Source organism: Ptychodera flava, chromosome 3 (assembly GCF_041260155.1).
Source record: "Ptychodera flava strain L36383 chromosome 3, AS_Pfla_20210202, whole genome shotgun sequence".
In the NCBI taxonomy this organism is placed as follows: domain Eukaryota; kingdom Metazoa; phylum Hemichordata; class Enteropneusta; family Ptychoderidae; genus Ptychodera; species Ptychodera flava.
The window spans coordinates 47351159-47372344 of NC_091930.1; the positions used below are offsets into that span (position 1 = coordinate 47351159).

Consider the following 21186-nt stretch of genomic DNA (forward strand, 5'->3'; position numbering starts at 1 on the left):
TGACTTTGTTTACCAGATTATGTAATAATATCTTCTTGTGTGTGTGCTACGTATCAGAATTGAAAAATGATAAATTTGAATTTATAAATATAATCTACAATTGCATTCCAGAAAATAAACAAGAATACAAAGTTCATATACATCTCAGCATTATAGACCTACTTTGATAAAAATGATGCGAGACAAAATTTCCTTTCTCTATTGACTGACTAATACTGCAATAAAATTTAACTAAGGAATCTATACCATGAAATAATCACTGATGTTGTGATGGGGGCATTGTGTAAAATGGTACTTGGAATGTGAAGTTGATGTTTTGTGTGACTCTGGGTCAGTTTTAGATGGACATGTCAACAACGCCATGGCTCACATGGCTACATAGACATGATATGAGCCAGTGGGAGTAAATTGGATAATATCGTGTGACAGAAAAATTGCATTCCTATGAATGGGCCTTTCATTCCCTTAGAAAGAAATTTGATCATTTGTTTTGACTTTGTACGATTTAATATTTTGCCATGGATTGCATGAGTGTTGGATTATACATATCCATGTGCCACACAGGTAGATTACCGTTAACTTCAAACACGGTCCCTCAGTGTAATTATTTTTTTGTGCATTATAAAAAGTTCCAACCGTAAAATGGCAGGCAATGGTGCTTATAAAACCTTTAGGGGAAGAAAAAGATAAGCTGACACTAAATCCTATTCATGAAAGTGCCGAACACTTCACCCATAATTCCAGACAGTGTCACTTTTGGGGATTTAGTGTAGTAACCCTCATTCTGCCAAGTTCATATGCTATGATCCTGCACTAGACAAACAAAGCATTCTACAATATTTACTGAGGATCCATCAGTAGATCTGTTTCCTCCTCACCCCTCTTGTATTATACAATTAAACACAACTGAATAATTCTGAGAGTATGGAAACGACAAGTCAAAATTACAATAAATGGATGGGAAAATTTGTAGCCGGACGTTTTCACATATTTGCAGACTAAGACTACAGTCTGTCCAAGGATGACTGTTCTCATCCCTGACTTCCATTGTCCTATGTGTGTCCTATTCACATACAAGCATACCTGCATATACATGCTACAAATGAGTTAATTATAGATACTGATTATTTAATTTTCAGTGAGCGTGCCAGTTCTCGTTCCCTCGCACATAGTGCCAGTGTTCGGCTACATAAGATATCCTAACTCGGAGGCGTATGCTGTATTTTCCGAGTCAATACATTTCCTCGGGGTTTTTCATTAACTTTTCTCTGTACACCAGACTGTCACGAGTGGTGAAGTCACCGTGTGATAGTGCAACCTATGTCCCTTATCTTGTACTACATGTGAAAGGTCACGGGCCCGGAGCTATCATAGGCGCACGCACACCAGACTTATCGCACCGATAAAATTTGTGAAAACAACTATCACATCAAACAAAACTCATCAGTTAGCAAGTATAGATTTATGGCTATCACATGACCCAAATACAGAGCAAAATATGCACGAGAAAGTATATTCTAGTCAAAATTTAACAGAAATATATTCCGTACTCACCATTTTAGCAGAGTTCGTCTGATCATGTGACGATGATCACTTCCGTTATTTGTTTGTAGTTTCCTTACTCTAGTTTGTATGCGCTCGAAACCTCAAAAATATACGTGTTGAAGGAAGTATTTGCTTTTCCAAGGAAAAACGACTTGCGAACACATTGTTGTAACTGTTCCGATTCTAATTAACAAATATCGTCGACATGTCTTTCTTATTAACGGAAAACCGGGGAATCGGTGAAAGAAATTCAACGCATGCGCATACGTTTACCGGGAAACCTGCTACAGGCGAAGTGAAGTAACGACAAACTTCCACACAATGACCAGGTAAACGTCATTTTAGCGGTCGAAAATGCAAAGTTCGGTCTCAATATGCGATTTCTTTTCATTGGAATTTGTATTTGAAGAGAAAAACTACTGCCAATGTTGAACAGTTTATTTTTTCGGCCGTATCTTGGCCGTAACAGTTCGTTCGTCGTGCTCTGACAACTACAGATGACACATGTGAACCATGGCATGCATGTCTCTGTCTCATAATGTGCTAACACGTATATAGGTGTCGGGATGGAATACGGAGAACGGAAAAGCTTTGGGAGATTGGAGATATTCGTACAAATCAAATAACCTCAGATGGAATCTAGCTTCTACCTACACGCCCAGACCTCCATGCTCAGACCCAGAAAATGTGTGGATCTTAGCATGGAGGTAGTAGAGAAATGATGATCTTAGAAATACCCATTACATAGTTACTTTTCTACTGAAATGAAAGGTCACAAAAACCTGGTATTTCCCGGATAATTGGTCTCAGACATAGCTGCAAAATTGTAGCGCTACAGTGAGGCGATCGGTGATTTTGGTTTTTGCGACTTCGCTCACCAGTAGCGCTACAAGGCGGATGGCCCTGGGGAGTATCATGTAAGCGCACCCACTCGACCAGGCATGTTGATGTGGAATGCAACATATTTACTGCATTTGGTCGTACTGATTTATCACTACTGAAGACTAAACAGTATACTGCACTAACTTTGTCATTTATGGGGTTTGAAATTTGTTCAAACACAACGATCGCGTTCCGAAACATTTCTGGGAGCCGTCATTACCAACTTCCGGTAATGGCGGCTCCCACAAACCCGACGCCCCGACGTCGTGTTTGAACAAATTTCAACCCCATAACCGCAAAAAACCAAAAATCACCGACCGCCTCACCGTAGCACTACAATTTTGCAGCTAGTCTCAGACACTGTTAGACTTGTCGTATGACACCCCAGTCTTGCATCTTAATTCAGAAATAATTACATAAATGTGTGTCTGATATGAAATAGAAATTACTTATTTTGATAGTTTACACCAGTCCAGTATAAGTAACCCACATCCCCACTTTCCTCCCTCCGTCCACGATCACTCTACAGGGAAAGACACTAAGGGTTGTCCGATTGCCCGGGGCAAGTGAAAGTCGCGTTCGGGCAAGTGAACCTCCGATGCCACTTGCCCGACGGGACAAGTGAAAAAAATAATACCTAGAAATCGAATTCACGAGAGCGATTTTCTGATGAGGGAACACGGACTTAAACAACAAAAAATAATCATATTATGTCATTGTGAACATTTCCATAAGATTTTTCATAAAATTGCATGAAGAGTTGACGAAAAGAATCATGTAATCGCTTTCAATAAAATGCAGTTTAAACAATACCACCGGTAAAATACCGTACGCTGATTTTGCATATGAAAAAACTGTTCAGCTGGTGGAGCGTACGTTCACCAAAGTTCATTGCATTGACTGTGAGGTTACGGTGTCTCACAATATTTCGATATGGTAAAGAAAGAAACACACAGCGGTTTTTGTGCTTTGTATGAACGTTTATAATGATGTAAAAATAAAGTCTAGTGGTGAAAAATCACCACAAAGAAGGGACTTTTACTAAAACGTACTCTTCAATAACTTGTTGAGTGACACTGACAGTGAGTGGCATCGTGGCAAGACCACATGCAATGAAAGTCATGAGCAAGCTTTGGTGTCAACGGGTCCAGTCTTTGAATTTTCAATGAACACTGACTTAATTTTCAGGTCAATAAGCCAAAAGTTACTTGTCCGTGGCAACCAACCTCTCTGTTTGTGAATTTTCCCATTCTAAAATGACTGTCAAGAAGCAATTGGAGCGAGTTTGACATCGAGAGAACTCAGCTTTCAAGACACATTGAAAACACCGACGCCTTGGGTTGTTGGTTTAAATTCTATTTAGTCTGCGCATGAGCATTAAAAAGACCACCTAGGTTATTAGAAAAACATAGGATACTGGTATGGTGCAATGGTAATCCAAACTTCATAGGGCTTGTGTATGATATCAGTGCAGTAAAAACATGACAAAGAAGTACATTATTTTTCAGAAGCTTCAAAACATTCCTTTATAGCTACAGATTTTTTTCTTTCTGTATAGATAAGTTAAAACTTTTAACTGCAAAAATACTTTGAAGGTACAATGAAAATGGCTGTTATCATTTGTACATTAAGCTCCAAGAAAGTAAACATACAAACATATGAACTGTTAGAATTTTTTCTATGAATATGAAAGCCCCACAAGCTGTAAATCTTGAAATTTGTTGACCTAAAAAAGGCTTCCTATTTTCTCTGGTTTTCTTCAAATTCTACCCATTTACAGGATATAGTCTTTTACAGCTTTACAAAACATTCTTTATTGAAAAATTGGACAAGTAAATTTACATTTTAACCATTATTTTGATTTCCACAATACTACAAAGAAAACAAAGCATTTTTTACACGGTTGAAAACATTCAAAACTATGGACTACTCTGTTGTTTCCGTGAATATTCAAATGCATATATGTACGGTGTACACTGTTTTTGCTACATTTGCATGGGGTGCCATTTTACGTTTAGGCACACATTTATTATTTTTCTTGTTCAAAATTGCACATGCAGTCTCATTGGGCAGTTAACAATACTTGTATTCCAACCCTTCAAAGAGCACATTCCCAAAAACTTGTTTTGGTTCAGAAGTAAAATCACATAAAGAATGCTAAATGACACAGCTAGTGGGGCGTTAATAATTAATTTAATATAAATGAGCCATCCAGCACTCTAAGAAGTGTGAGTAGAGCCCTATGAGAATGTCTGACATTTTCTCATGATAACATGATAATTTTCAAAATAAAGTGCGTGAAATGAAAAACCAATGTTTTAGCTTTTTTCAAACACGGAAATAATACTGGGCAAGTGGTTTTCCAATTCGGGCAAGTGAACCGAACCCCCCACTTGCCCGAAGGGCAAGTGGATAAAAAAATAAGTGTCTTTCCCTGCTCTATAATTACTGAAGAATGGAGGTCGAGACTTCATTAATATCCAACTTACTTCCTTCATTTCATTGAGGCACAGATTTGTCAGTGCTATAGACTGATCATTAAATTGCAGACGTAATTTTATTGCAGCTTTGAAAGTGTAGAATAGTTTTCCACAGATTGAAAGTGAAACATCACTTTTGTTGAGGAAAGTTTTGGAAAGACTTCCGATACACTCTGACTCTGAAATCGTCATTAGCAGGACAACTAGTGGCACGAGGCTTGAGGATGCGTACATTTTATGAATTAAGAAACAGACCCCTATTTTCTGTCTTAGATTTGTGCATGGCATGGTCATCACAATTTGCATACTTTCTTTAAAAACTTTCATTTGTATGGATAGTAGTTAGAAAGATAGTGAAAACATTCAGACATAAATTTTCAATGGAATTCAAGTGTATTTGCCGACCATTTCACTACCAATTAATTTAAACAGCGAAAACTATACTCATCCATTTTTCCTTCACGTGAATTGGCTCCAGGCATAGTAACAGTGAATATGATGCAATGATGCAGATTTCAAATACTGATGTGATCTTTTTTGTTTCTGTTCACAAACAGGGGAAGGATAGAGCTGGGAGATATCACCCAACACAATATAAAACAATTGAAACGCCTCAATCAAGTAGTTTTTCCAGTCTCATATAATGATAAATTTTACAAAGATGTCCTTGAAGTTGGAGAACTTGCAAAATTAGGTAAGTTCCGTTGTCTCTTGCATCAAAGTTTTTAGTTTGCGCAACATCAGAAAAAATGTTGAATGATACTACACATTCAAGCTTAAAAGGCTTTGCCAACTGAAGAGCAAATTTATCATTGAAAAATGTTATATCCATATTGTGACTCTTGGTTGACAGGAAGGTTGACGTCATTAAACATCAATGAATTTCACAGGAGGTTGTTGAACTTCAAAAACACTGAATGACATTTCTGCACTCACAAGTAAATTTCGATCTGACAGCTCTGTAGAATAATCTTCATGTCAAAAGAATAGTTTAAATTGTTATGCTAGCTGTGAAATTTAAACAGCTTCATGAGAATAGCCAGCTCCCTGCCAGACAGTATCACTTCCCTCATCTGCCAAGTCAGTAAAAAGCAGTATTGAGCCAAAACCTTGACTATTTTCACCCATGTAGCTTGGTATGTTACAGCGGCTTTGGTCTGTATGGCAAAATCAAGTCTACAGTATCTGTGCACCGTATGGAATATGTTGTGCTTCAGTAGTTTTTACCATCTCAACCTGATGGCGAAATGTGAACTTGGCAGAATAAGGAGCTGAGATGAGACATGTAAAAACTGGCAGGTATCACATCAAGCAGTTACCTTTCAGAAAGCAAAGATTCCATGTTCATTGTTTATGCCCTGACTTCAAGTGACTCTCCAACTTGTCTTCTTTCCAGCATACTTCAATGACATTGTAGTAGGTGCTGTGTGTTGTCGCATTGATACAACAGAGGATGGACAACGAAGGCTGTACATCATGACATTAGGATGTTTAGCACCGTACAGAAGACTAGGAATTGGTGAGTTTTGTAGTGTGATTTCAAGAAACTTTTGTGTTTGAGGATGTAGAAGATTTCAGCAGATTTAATTTGTCATGGCAGTGATTAAAATTCATGCAAAAAGACCTCTTCGAATCCATCGCAAAGTTTATGAGTAATCTGAGAGCCTATTTTTTACAAATAATGATTTCCATATTTTTGAAAGATGACAAGATGATGTACGGTTAAAGTTGCCAGCTAGCTCTATAACTCTTGTGGTCAGTGAAAATTGTTCAAGTATTGATACTATGTCCTGATCTCCACCATGTTCATGAATATCAGACTCTCTGTATGATGATATTTGTGATGATGAGAGAATTTAAACCAGTGTACAAGAAGAATTACAACCATGTTCATCAGGTATCTTCCAATGTGAGAGAACACTTGTCATAATTACTTGTATTTACAAACATAACAAGCATAATGATATTTATAGTAAAGTCAGCAAGACATGGGACGAAACAAAGATCCTGATAATTTGTTTCATCATCACCATCAAAATGTGCGGTTTTTGACAAACAGCTTCATTATCATCATACTGTACAAACCGTACATAGAAATACCCACATGCCAGACATTGCTTGTGGTGGATTGGGAGGAGAGGCATTCACCCATCTATAAAAATGTTCTGAATTTATCATTGATAGGTACAGTAATGCTGAACCATGTACTCAAATATTGTGAATCGGATGGTAATCTTGACAACCTATTTCTGTAAGTATACAATGTTAGTATACGCTGTATCACTAAAGTTGAAATTGTTGGTTCATTTTACCATGCCATGGAAACATCATAGGATTGTTAAGATCATCTTAGTAATTGTAGAGTGAAACTGGTCTTTATGAAACCCTCTGCTCTGAACCTTTTTGGATCGTCCTCTTCATCAAAACACTACATGTGTACCTTAAGAACTTTCGCCATATCTTCCATATGGTAGAAAATTATTTATTGTGAATAAGATACAAACAAACATACTCCCTAAGGTAATGCAGTTTAGCCTTGGTGCAGTATTACTCCTCAGTCTTGTCATCAGAACTACAGTCGGTTTTCACATGATCATGGCGACGTGATCTGACATACCATGCACATGTACAGTACAATACAGTTGGCAATAATGTTAACTCACATTCATGCATGCAGCTGTTGTTGTGTGCATTCAAGTATGTGTTACATCACAGCTGAACACAGCGTGTCATGTTAAATATCAAAAATGTAAAAAATGCTCATTTCAAGACCTGGAATATTGCTTTGGTTAATCCCCTCTCTACCAGGCTACCAGGCTCCATAGACAAATCATAACTAGTCAGCTTTGTCAGCACAGTGTGTAGACATGTAAAATTCACTCATATTGTTTCCATTTGAATTCTAGCCCAGACCAGAATTCACTTGTCGACAATAATAATGCAGTCTACACATATACAGGCTCAGTGTGCAAGCTGAATTTGGTGTATCCCAACATGCTTTGGGTATAATTTGCATATTCATTATGGGAATTCCCAAGTCAATCAAGCTGTATGCCAGTAGCTGCATGTGTGGCAGTCCTTTGTGTAAAGTTATCTAATACCACATAATTTGTGCCATAGACTAGAATGGTTATGTAGTGGTGTCAATCACCAAATTATACTGCATTCTGTCACATATATGGTTAACTTGTTGCACAAGAGTAACCAGCAGAAAATGTTTGCTATGAATTGTGTCAGGAACAATAATCATTTTATGGGTTGGTAATCAACAACTTCAACACTGTTAGTTCAGAACACTGTACTGAATACGATCTGGGAAAGAAAAATATCAAGTGATTTGCAAAGTGAAATGCCAAGGAGCTGGTCAAAGTTACATCTACTTACACTTTAACTCTTTCACCCCTATAACACTGTGTAGAGGTCCACCTTTACCATAGAAAACAACATGAGTGGACCAAACCATGGTGGTGAAAGGGTTAAGACTAGCATACACGTATTACTCATTTCTTTGAAACATTTTCACCAAGTGCACCACTGATGCTTTAATTTTGATCAAATTCTTTTCACATTCTTTAACAGGCACGTCCAAATAAACAATGATTCGGCGATATCGTTCTACAAAAATTTTGGATTTGAAATCATGGAGACCAAGAAGCACTACTACAAGAGAATTGAACCCTCAGATGCCCACGTCTTGCAGAAAAATCTAAGAGCTCCCAAGGAGGTGCCGGAAGATGTGGATGATCTGGATCAAATATCATAGTTGAGGAATCAATGGATTAGGTAGGGATAGCCGCGGATAGTCTTTAATTAACCTGGTCACCCCTAAATACCAGTGAACAGATCCAGACTAACCATTGGTAACAATGGGTTTGGGCCAAACCATTGTAGTGAAAGGGTGGTTGTCTCATTTCCTGCCAGGGCTGTCACATTGCAATTGGCAGCATCAGTCAAAAAGTGTTTTGAGCCAAAACATATATTTTCACCTTCTTGGCATGTATGTCATACTGGAGTAAGGTAGTAAAAATCATGTTTATAGTGTCTATGTTTTCAGAACCTTCAAATGTTTAAGTCTTCGATAAAATTTACTGTATGGGACATGTTATGCCTCTGCACTTGTTTTAAGCAACATGTCATGTCAGTTAAAGTTAAACTTGGCAAGACAAGATATACACTGCGAGGGTAATGTAATTATTTCAGATAAATTGTGCCTCAAAAGTCATTGTAACCTTTTGAAATTAAACTTTGGTTGATCCCATTGTTTTCCAATGGTCAGGTGGACCAATAGACTGGAAAATAGGGGTGAACAGGCAAAACGTCTGACCATCCTGTCTCATTTGAAAACCATCAGAGAGGCAATGGGAGATATGCCTGTAAATTTTCCAAATTAGAGAACAAAGTTTTCAAAAGAACCTTGTAAAATGGCTGCCAATGTCTTTATGAGTAAAACGTAATTGCTTTGGCTTTTAGTAGAAGATAGATGGTTGAGACACTGTAGAGTAGAATTATCAACCTGCTACACTCAAGTTGATTGATTTAAAGCTCCATTGGCTTTATTTTTTTGCATTCACTTACCAAAAATATACTATCCAATTGTGAGGAGATGGTTTGGATTACTGTTATGAAGCCATGTTGTCTTATAAAATGTCACTATTCAAATCCTTGGCAATGGATTTGTTTGATAAATTCAGGCGCTTAACAAGCATATGTTTGCGTTGGCCGTATTCAATTGGCAAATTGAAAATCATTTAGTTGCTAAAATCTAAGTTGTGTGTTCACACTTCAGTAACAGTATTTCACATGTTGCATTTGATTTCAAACCATCTTGTAAGAAAATAGAAAAAGATAGAGCTAATGGGGAGTTAACAGAGACTACATGACATTTTACTGATTTCATCATTTTAGAGTTCAATGTCAAAACTTCAGTGTCAATACACCTTTGGTTCCTGTGTAGTGGTTTACCCTTTCAATCCAAAAGTTGGTTTCAACCTCTCTAATTTCAACGGTATGTTTGGATCTTCATACTCAGAGATGGGGGTGATGACTGTGTTATTTTTCCTGTGCGGTATTTCTAATGTACAAATTACTTAGAGTCAGCTATTCCATATTACAGAGAAAGCTGGCCCATTCATGCGTTCATACCCATTTCCCTGTTCAGAAGTCCAGCTTGACCATTGAAAAGAATGAGATTGGACCAAACTATTGTGGTGAAGGGGTTAATCATTCCATCCAAGGATGGTGTCAGTGTGTACCTATCCTCATCACCATAGGATGTAACTGTCTTTACTGTGCAAGGTTGCATCAACGAAGTTTTCTCCCATTGAGAAATCCTTTCCTCACGTTTTTGATTTTTTTTTCTGCCCATGACTTCTCAAAAAGCATCACTTGTGCATGTCCAAAAAGGAAAATGGTACATGCAGAGTGAATTCTGTATTTAGAGAAACAAAATATCGGTTTTCAAAGTAGCGATGGCTGGTAATGAGTCGACTTATCATAGCAAATGATGCTTTTTGGAGATTTGTAAATAATCAGAAAATGTAATTGTGCAAAAAAATTCCATCAAAATGAACATAGCTTTCAATTACATGAATGTATTCAGCCTATAGACAGGGTAAAACGGAATGCCATGGCAACACCTAGACAAGAGATGTGGGTTGATTTACTGGAAAAGAAGAAAACCGGTAATATGTCAGCATGTATAAATATTTTACAATTGAAATAGTTTGAAAGTCTGCAGGTATACAATTGAAAAAAAAAGTCAGAATGGATAAAGTTTAACTTAATCAGTAAATTTATTCAGCAGACATAGGGTATATTTAGAAATATGTAAAGTCAGTTGTCATATTTTCAATATTACTCGAAATTCACATGTATAATCTACAAGAAACAAACCAATGCTAATTTTTTCCCTTTTACCTTTCAAGCGTAATTCAAAACTTAATTTTCAACTGTAAAAATGCTACCCGTAACAAGTACTGTTTATGTAAGTTTTATTACATGTCATATTTTGTTGGTATTTTCATTTTCAATTTAACCTTTCCCAGACGGTTTTGTTGACTATGTTACTAATATCAAATAACCGTGTAAACATTCTTTCTTTCCTAACACCCATGGACATGATGCAAAGAAGTGAAAAGAACAGAAATAGTAACATTTGTGTACATGTTTTATCTTTCTCTCTTTTCATTTATATTTTGGTTTATTTAACATTAGGACAGTTTGTTATTAAGCACTTAGCATTATATCATACAAGCATATTGATGGCACAAATACAGCTGTCTGATTGGTCGAGACGTGAAAGAATCTTCATGATATAGCACCGTTGGCACAAGCGGGAGCTCTGAGCGAGAGCAAAAATCCTTTTTCGATGTTCCATGTGAGAATTTCAATATACTGTTATGATATAATAGCAATGAATCACACCCAGCAACAGTATACCACTCGGTTTTGACCATTTCACTTCATACATATGTACACGCTATCGCTTGTGCATGTGCATATATGTTGTAAACAGTCAAAATCACGTTGCATCCCATCGCTGTATCTGCTTCATTGTTTAATGGTATAACATGTTAATGCATTGAGCTTGAATTTTATATGCAGCTGTCTCTCTCTGATAGAGATTATCCTTTAGAAGTGGCAATGTCTTCTTTCAAATTACTTCACCACAGTGGTGGAGATAGTGTGATTTCACCGTACATTTATCAGTCGTACTCGCTAACGTAATTCAAGCCATTCATCAATTTGAAACCCTGATCAATAAATGCATTGTGCCATCATGATGCTGCTGAATTTCATTAATTTATCAAAAAAAGTAACTCAACATTTTTGATGTTTTTGATAAATATATATTTATCAAAAACATCAAAAGGTAGAGTTACTTTTCCGTCGATGTAAATCACTTTACCAATGTATCATATAGGAACATTGACAGCATTAGAATAATATTTCACTGTAAAATGCTTCATTCAAAATCACATCAGGGTTGTTTTGTAGTTGTCCAAAAGAAGAGATAGCCGTACAAAAACAAAATTGAAATTTACAGCATGAATGACAGATATGTAACTCATTTCATGGACTGCCGTACTTTGTCTCAATATCATTCTGACCATGAAAACAACTTTTTTAAACAGATGTATCTTTGAATAAATTGATACTTGCACACATTCTTTCATTTTCAAAGGGATGGGTTTTTTCTCAGACTAAATAGACTCAACTTTTTTGTCAACCAGATTAAAATGATTTGTCATATTTTGTATATTACCGAGATAACAAGAATAGCTCTCATGACAGCAAAGCAACGACTATATTCATTCATTAATCCTAGAAATTGTTTTATGCCAAATGTACAAGTTTTATCAGAAGATACTGTACTCGATTTCCATTTGAAAGATATTTTTCCATCACATGTGAAATCAAAAATATGCTTAGAATTCTTTTTTTGCCGAGTCATGTAAGTCTGACTTTGTGTGTATGTTGTTCTGCACACCAGACCTTTATATTTTCTTTTTCTGCGAAAAATTCTGACTTCAGGAAATAAATAAATTTTTTTTGTATCTAAACTTCAAAAGATGGGGCAAGTATTTTGTTGTAGAAAGAATAACAGAGGTGATTGCCTACAACACTATTGTTTGACCAACGGTATGTGTACACAGACAGACAAACAGACACACAAATATATATATATATATATATATATATATATATATATATATATATATAAAGCTATTTTGTGTAACAATTTAACAGAGTCCATTGTCTGCAACAGTATTGCTCTGTTGTTTTACCAATGGTGTGTATGTATGTATATATAGAAAGGTAGATATATAGATATATCATTGAAGGGATTTTTATTCCATGTTCAAAATTTTGTGTCTGCTGATATATAACCTGTCTTTTGTTATCAGCTACCCCCTAGATCATACCAGTGTCTTGCTAACCCCTAGATCTCACCAGATGCACAGACTGCAGGCTTCTTTATTACATGCCTCGTATATATCGAACGCAGCGCACTCCATAGGATTCAATGGTAACTTGTTGATGACGTCCTGGGCCGCATAGGTACTCATCACTTGACTGACAGTTAACTGGAGCTAATTTCAATTTGACAAAAATGATAAAATTACATGTTTTACACAGGAAGTACTGTCTTTGCAAAATTATCCGCAAAATTTATAAACTGCATAACAGTGATTTACATTATAAATATATCAATGGGCCATTTGATGATGAAAATCTTTCTGTTTTCCAACAGATTTTTGTCTCACATGGAAATAAAGCACATGATTTTCATTTGTTTGTAAACTTAAAAATTTTGAGCAAAATCTATGGAAAACAGGCATGTAATAAAACCATAGCCTATATGAGGTGCTATGTTACCCTCAAGGCAGGAGACCATTTGCTCTCATGTCAGGCAAATGGTCACACCTACCCTCGGACACATAGTCCCATGTTTAGGCTATAATACATGTTGGATCTCTTGTCCGCTTCATTCAATTTCTTCCAAAACTTGATTTTGCTACATCTTTCTGTATGTCTTCATTACGCACTCATCATCATCAGATTGGTCAAAATACACCAATTGAAATACAGAAAGCTGAAATGTAGCAAGACTGAGGTTACCATGGTGACAGTCTTTATATAGTGTGACCTTGAAGTTCAAAAAGTTTGATTTCTTCCCATCAAATGAAGAATTGAATTTTCCTTTGTAAATGATAGGATGAGATAATCATGTCGCAGCAAACAAACAAGCTTCCTTTGTAGTATAAGAGCTTAAGTGTGACTCTAGAGGGCGCTCCACTGTCCTGATGCTTAGCACTTGCCTGCGTCTTTGCTTAGATTTTTGCAGTTGGCAAAGACATGTGCAAGTTAAACATTGTGGTGTGACTTAATGAGAATAGAGGGGACTGCAATCCCTTGGGATAACAGCTTTTAAATTACAGTAAAAATATGATACTGGATATTCTTGCGCTGCTATGCAAAATCTTTCCCACGCAGTCAGCAAGCAAAGGTTACTGTGATTGAAGCGTGGGAATTAACTTCATGCACTTGTATCTGACCTGGTAAGGTTTCCAGGAAAACTAATTTCAGCAGATAGTTATCAGTTCACACAAGTTTAGGATTTCCTCTCACTCTGAGTTGCTTTGTTTGCCTCCGATTTTCGTTTGATTTTGTCTGTGCATAGCATGAAATCATAGTGATGGTAATACACATTCAAAATTGCCACCCCCCCCCAAAGTAAACCAAGGGACACTGACAAAGCACTGATGTAAAAGTTTATTTTATGGCTTACCCAAATCACATCTAATCCCCAATATACTGTTTTTCAGTGACGAGGAAAATCTTGAGAATGAAATCTATGTAAATATTTGCATATTAAGTGCACAAGTCTTTGTAACACAAAAGTCCATTCACTAGCTGTTATAGGCGAGTCTTTCAGGACTGTGTTTCAACACTGCTTTGCTGAGGTCATGACCTTAGCATTCCTGTCCAGCACATTATAATCCTGTTCTTCCATGCTGTGGGAAGTGTGGGGTGCAAGGGTTAACTATTTCCCCAACAGCTCTGTGATTGAGAACACTCTAAAGTAAATGGTCCAGTCTAAGTCCTCATATTTTCTGCCTTCAGGCATTTCATCAAGTGAACAAATTGTTTTCTTTCTTTACGGGAACCCAGAAAGATTTTAATCTTCACCAACAAAGGAGTGACTGTTTCATAAATACCATGAACAGAGAATATTGTGCAATTTAACCTGTCCACCTCGGCTCTCTTTAAACAGGTTCACACTCACTATTGATATCAATGGGTTGGGCTAAACCATGGTGGTGGTGGAAAGGTCAAAAAGGTCATCTCATCCACATTTTCACAATTGGTCATCGAGACACAAATAAATTAAGGTAGAACGCGCCTCGGGACAGATAGTTGGATTCTCAAATTTCTACAATTCTTTTGTGATCTACCACTTGTGGGGTTCATTTTCAAAGCTAAAGAAAAACTTACACCTGCTAAATTTTGCGAAAATCCGAAATTGAATTTTTCCCCATAGAGTTAACACAGGAATGGCGGCCATTTTGAATTTCAAATATCACAAAATGTCGGATATTTTGTTTCACTAGTTCCAACCTTTGCACTGTGACCCCCGATTTTTATTGTCGATTTGGTTAGAGAATGGTTGAAAGTTTCATTCAGGAAAGTTTGAGCAAAAGTTTAAGTCTTCCACTTTTGAGGCGAATACTACCTTAAAGGGGGGGGGGGGGGGGGAAGTTCACAAGGATGATTTTTACATATGTGGTAGCTCTGTGGTCATTTACCCAGGAAAAACTATTTTCACCATTTATAACTCGCAAGATTTTTTACAAAAACGATAAAATAGTACAGGAAGTTGCCCATGTAATTTGAATCATTGGAAAAAAGCTCCAAGCTTTGAGCTTGCATAATGTGATATGGAAGGGACCATCTCTGGACGGGTATGGCCCCACACATAGTCCACTCACAGTAACACGGTAATAGACAGCAACACAAAATCTGACAGTGGACAGTTTATTATAAGTGAATCATCGTTTATGCAAGGATACTCAGTATAAACAAAAGTTATGTAAATACGCACAGCCTGGTTTAAGCATGGGTGAGTGGACAATGCCATACCCATGGGATAATGGTCCCTTCCATATCACATGATGCAAGCTCCAAGCTTGGCGCTTTTTCCCATGATTCAAATTACATGGGCAACTTCCTGTACTATTTCTATCGGTTTTTGTAAAAAATCTTGCGAGTTATAAATGGCGAAAATAGCTTTTCCGGGGTAAGTGACCACAAAGCTAGCACATATGTAAAAATCATCCTTGGTGAACTTCCCCTTTAACATTTCTGCCATACATGAATGCATAGAAAAAATATTCCTTGATCTGAATTGCCAGTTACTGCACAGCTGCTCTGCAATAAGTCTAATATGATTGGCATAGTGCCAAACTTATCTTTCATATATTGTAGTAGGTATGCAGGCCTGATATTGAACAGAAAGGTTGCATGCCTGTCATGTTGGACCCACTGCAGGTCTGATTGGTCAGACAGGCAGCGTATCTGTCTCTCAGACCCATCACTGCCAATCTGATTGGTCATTGATCATCAGACAGGTACTGTGTCTCTAATGTTGGACCTACTGCAGGTCTGATTGGTCAGACATGTAGCATATATGTCAGCCATGCTACAGGTGACAGATGAATGGCCCAGTGTTGTTGGATTTGGAACCAGATACTACTGACCAAATCCTGAACTCTTTCTATGTTGTGTCTGGAAACACCATGCTTTGACCACTGCTGACACCATATTTAAGATTTACTTTGAAATATTTATTTTCATTTGTGATCAGTTTTCAGCGTTGATACCTCTCTCTCTTTTTCTGGCATTCTGAGGAAAGTTAACTCTATGTTTATTTGGTAAATGGTATCGCTACAGGGTCTGTACAGTGCCTGTGAGTGTTTACGTTTATGTGTGTACTGTTTTTGCCTATTAATGTCTGTCAGAAACTTTCATACAAAGATGGGTGTGTGGTCACGAACCCAAATAAGGTATATTTGAATTTACACATGTCATGGACAAAACTCAATGAGCTGAGAGAAGGGTTAAAAAATGGCTCCATTTTGATTAATGCATGCAAATTTGCCCTGATGTCATGGTTACGCCATCATTAAATCATGTCATATGCATGATACTTTGCCAATTCTCCATACAGATTTTTCTTTTGAAATACAATGTGCTTGTCATTCAGAAAACCTGTGACCTTGGCAGTTGAAACTTCAAAAAACTTATTTCAGTGATTTATTGTTTTTGTTGAAAGCTCAAACCGTAAATGTTGTCTTCAGATTATTGCACTTCAAGACTTTGTTTCAAGGAAGGAGGCAGAGTGTATCCAAGATCAAACTAAATGAGTTTCTTATACAAAAGTTCATCATAAATTATAGAGCCTTAAATGCAAGCAGCTGTAACTTTCCAGATTTTTTTTGGTTTTTTTTGTATCTTAATTACAATTGTTGTTCAGCTACTTCCCCAAAGCACGTTGAAACACATTTGTATTTGTAAAGACAGCATGTGTACGGTACTTGTAATATGCACTGTCATTGTTTCTAGTTTGAGTTCTTGTCTAGACCAGAATTCACTTGTCAATGACAATAATACAGTTTGCGTGTGCCGAGTGTATAAGCTGCAAACTGTGTATCTTAACATGCTATAGGGAGTAGAACAAGAAACTGTTGTTGACATGTGAAAAAAAGGAGTGAAAAAACCACCAAAAGTTACAGCAATTGGCCCTTTAATTTTTATTGTCAGTTTATTCTATATTTGGGCAAAGAGAGTAGAAATGATCTCGGTTCCTCAGTCTTTGGTTCAACCAAGATTGAAGGCAAATCAAACTCAGATAAGTGGAAAGTGAAACTCTTGATGAATGCTAATTAACTTAGTGAGTGCTGTCTATATTGCTACACCAACTCACAGTCTATTCCAGGCAAAATTTGAAAAAAATAATGAATCCTTCACTCACTTGATATGGTTGAACCTTGTTTTTTTTTATTTGTTAATACTGTAACAAAGTACAAGAAAGCTGAGGTGATATGATGTGATATTGGTTAGACAGTTAACAAAGAGAACATGACATTTAACGAATAACATTGTTTGCTAATCTAACAGGGTGTACAGATAACAGTTTTATACAACATATCAATTTATCAGTCTGTGATAATTGCGTAGAGGTATAAATTTGAGCATCGTGAATTCGTACGACAGAGCAAAAAGTTTTGTGACAATGTTCGTGAAAACAACATTCTGCCGAGACAAATGTCTCAGTGACAAATGGGAAAATTTCACCAACTTTTAAAAAAATCACAACATGGACATTTGATAACTCAAAAGAGTTTCTAGACTGAAAGATCAGTCTCTTGAGGGCGCTCTCTATGCTCCCCTGTAGGAGGAGGGGAGCATCCACAAGCGCCGCGGATCTTTCAGTCTAAGAGTTTGTGACTTGAAGAGACATGCAGCAACAGTAAGAGAAAACTTTGATTACAATCTGAGAGTTACACAACAGTACATGTGAGTTGTATCATCAATGATATGACTTGAAGGTTTTCACAACGGTACATAACAACTGCGACAGCGTAAAAACTATACTGCTGTAGGATAAATATACATTCTAGTCAACTGTTGTCTTCATAAAAAATCATTAATGCTAGAGGTAGAAAAAAATCTGAAAAATCTGTGATTTAACAAAGTATGGTACTGCTTCTACCGAAGTCACTGCGTAACCCAAGCACGTGTGTGCTCTGAAGAAAATGCATGGAGTCTCGCATGTGTGCCCAAGTTAAGCGCTTCTACCCAAATAAGATGGTAAAAAACAAGAAAAACAATAATCCTGTATATCTATCACTGTTACTAAATATGTTGCTGCATGTCAAGTAACTCTTACACACTGATCAGCTGGATCGAGACACCAACATTTCAGTCAATCACCAATGTTATGTCTTTAACTATTGAGGAGGCTATCTGTGGATTTAAAATTCATGAGCAACACATTTATAAGAAATGAGTAAATTTATTGTTAAAACGTACTCAAGGTGTACGACACAAAACACCTATAGTGTTTCTGTCCCAATTCTTCCATATGACCTTAACCTCCAAAAACTCATACTTTCTATGTTGATTTGTTTGGCCATGGTTGCACACCTCGTCCAAAATTAGACCTTGAATATAGAAATAAAATATAAGTTAACATGACGGGGTGAAACCAAAATAAAAAATTTAATTTCAACCAACCCAAAGTTTATTCTTGTAGGGGAGGCATTTCTGATTTCAAAGCGTGAATTTCCACTTTGTAAAATATGTGTAAAAAAATAAAAGTTTAAAATTTCAACCTTCCTACCCTGTTTCCCCTATAGAGATTACAAGGAATCTGAAACATAACAGTATACCTCTTTTTTGACCGAACATATATGAAATCTTAAGATATTTTTTGGACCAAGTTTTGAGTTAGTTGTCGTCTGCCACTAGTGTCAGGTCTGAAACAAATAAAATGAAATCATAATATTCTCATCCTTGTGAATCAAGTTGAATTTGCCTAGCAAGTAGCAACTTCGAACTAACCTTTATCTGTATGTGTGCTACTCATTCCAGCACGGTTTACCCAGAATGCATCTGATGTCAGAGTAGAGGTCAAAAGTTACTAATTTGCATATTCTGGCAGAATGTACCAAGGGTACATCAATCTGGTGTCAAAACAGAGGCCACTGATTTGCATATTGGCAAGCTGTCGCAGAGCTAGACTGGAAGATCTGTCGCTCAAGCGCGTCCTCGAGCGACGGATCTTTCAGTCTATTGCAGAGCAAACTATATATTTTTTAGAGATTCTCTTCCTTGCATTATTAGTACGTCCAACTGTAGAATGAATTGCAAGCATGCAATGGTCACTGTAAGGTGAGTAGTTCAGATTGTCATTTGCTTACATTAAAATGAAGCTGACATGATATCATTCCTATGCCTAAACCCTCCCTTGAACAATAATGTTCCACTGCATAAATTAACTGGAACACCATGACCATCAGTGAAAGTCAATATCATGACATGTGACCAATCATTAACCAATGGGAACATTAGTACATAAGTCCAAATATACCATGTGACCAATCAACAACCAATCAGACAATTTCTGAGCTGTTTAACATACATGACCGAAATACCAGACTGTCTGCGATTGGTGCATCATTATAAGACCAATCTGTTGATTTGTTCATCGGGTGCATAAATTCCATAATATATGTGCTTTTGACAAGCCCTAGGTCATTTCATTCTCGGAAGAAAATTCAGTGATCAATGTCCTTTTTAGTCGAAGCCCAACAAGACTGACATGACATAGAGGGCGTTATTTATGTCGGAAATTGTCGCCAGAGTACGTGTTATTTGTAATACAACTTTCCAACAACTGACTTATAAAAGGCAAAGACATGCTTTGTTTTAGGAATTGACAACAGCTCAGTAATAGTCTATTGGTTGGCAAGATACTTTGATCTTTGGGACATTTATCGGCCTTTGTGTCTTCTCTTGATAAGATATCGGAATTCTCAAACGACTACATCCTGGATTCATCGTCAACTTTCTTCTCTGGATTGTTTTCATTGATGACGTCATCCACGGTTACATTCACATATTTCTCGTCTTCCTCTTCCTCAGCAATCTGTGACACCAGATTTTGAAAATCAGTATAAATAATAACAATAGTGATACTGCAATAAGCGTCTCGGCTGTTAATGATAATTGTTTATGTATTTTAACCATAATCGGTTTTCAACACCCACTTAAAATATTCATAAACAGCGTTCAAAGCCCTTTATTTATAGTACTATTTAAGCAATAATGTACCCCCTCCCTGTCTATAATGGACAAAAGCAACTTTGCACGACATAATGTACAAGGCGAAGCCGAGAACATTATGGAATGCAAGGTTTGTTTGAGTTCATATCAGCCGGGAGGGTCGAGGTGCATATTATTGATGTTATTTTGTAGTTTTGGCGATGTCAGTGAATTAACTAGACATAGAAAAACACCTGTGGCCACAATGCTGGATAATCGGATACATAATCAGTAATAATCTGAGGGTATGACGTCACAAAATTCACTGGTGTTGACGAAGCTATAATGTAATAGGTATTATAATGATAATGTCTTCTGATTAGACATTTATAAACCGGTATAAATTTACATTTAGTTTAGCGGGCATAGTCAAATATTTGATACATGACAATCTGCACAACTGACCTCCCAGTAATTTGTGTCATCGAAGTACTCGTCAGATGTCAGTTGTCCTAGGAATGGAATCTTCAACAGCAAACCTTGAAACAGAAGAGGCAGAATGAGACAAAATGTCAAACATGGAGGAAAGCTTAAACTATATCGTGACTATCTACAGCAGATCGTGTCGTGTTGGTCTTTGATTTCGCTCAATTATACGTGAACAATCAAATTGGCCTCTGGCCACTCGCACATTCAGAAATCAGATGTGTGAAATCAACCACGCACTGACATTGCACTTGACCGTCCTATCTCACAATTATAGGTTATTACGCCGATTTGAACTGACATGAAGGCACAAAGGACATTGGAAAAGTTTAAACAGATCATTGAAAATGGATTTATCGCTACAACTAGAAATGGGTAATCAAGACATTTGTCAATGACAACTCACTGCGGTGCCTAAAAAAAAGAGAAAATACTGGTGTTTTGCAGAAATCTAAAAATAACT

At 36.9% G+C, this 21186-nt stretch overlaps 3 protein-coding genes across 3 annotated transcripts in view; 1 reads left to right on the forward strand and 2 right to left on the reverse strand.

The window, feature by feature from the left end:
- Positions 1 to 1782, reverse strand: part of LOC139130149 (V-type proton ATPase catalytic subunit A) — a 25427-nt gene extending 23645 nt beyond the window's left edge. The window contains exon 1 of the mRNA XM_070695881.1: positions 1555 to 1782. Within this exon, the coding sequence (XP_070551982.1) occupies positions 1555 to 1557 (3 nt within the window). The 5' untranslated portion in view covers positions 1558 to 1782. The remainder of the gene's footprint in view (positions 1 to 1554) is intronic.
- Positions 1634 to 12469, forward strand: LOC139130150 (N-alpha-acetyltransferase 50-like). The gene is made up of 5 exons (XM_070695882.1): positions 1634 to 1874; positions 5465 to 5601; positions 6304 to 6426; positions 7092 to 7158; positions 8487 to 12469. The coding sequence occupies exons 1-5, from the start codon at positions 1867 to 1869 to the stop codon at positions 8668 to 8670; spliced, it is 519 nt and encodes a 172-aa protein (XP_070551983.1). The 5' UTR covers positions 1634 to 1866; the 3' UTR covers positions 8671 to 12469.
- Positions 12470 to 17446: 4977 nt separating this feature from the next.
- LOC139130151 (ammonium transporter Rh type B-like) overlaps positions 17447 to 21186 on the reverse strand; it is a 32918-nt gene continuing 29178 nt past the window's right edge. Inside the window, exons 9-10 of the mRNA XM_070695883.1 lie at positions 20703 to 20776; positions 17447 to 20121 (exon numbers count right to left, since the gene is read on the reverse strand). Of these exons, the coding sequence (XP_070551984.1) occupies positions 20017 to 20121; positions 20703 to 20776 (179 nt within the window). The 3' untranslated portion in view covers positions 17447 to 20016. The remainder of the gene's footprint in view (positions 20122 to 20702; positions 20777 to 21186) is intronic.

What these genes read in the sequence shown, in the direction of transcription:
- LOC139130150 (XM_070695882.1), top strand. An exon ending in GTACAGAAGACTAGGAATTG is followed by an intron (nt 6,427 to 7,091) that starts GTGAGTTTTGTA and finishes TATCATTGATAG; the next exon opens with GTACAGTAATGCTGAACCAT. An exon ending in AATCTTGACAACCTATTTCT is followed by an intron (nt 7,159 to 8,486) that starts GTAAGTATACAA and finishes ATTCTTTAACAG; the next exon opens with GCACGTCCAAATAAACAATG.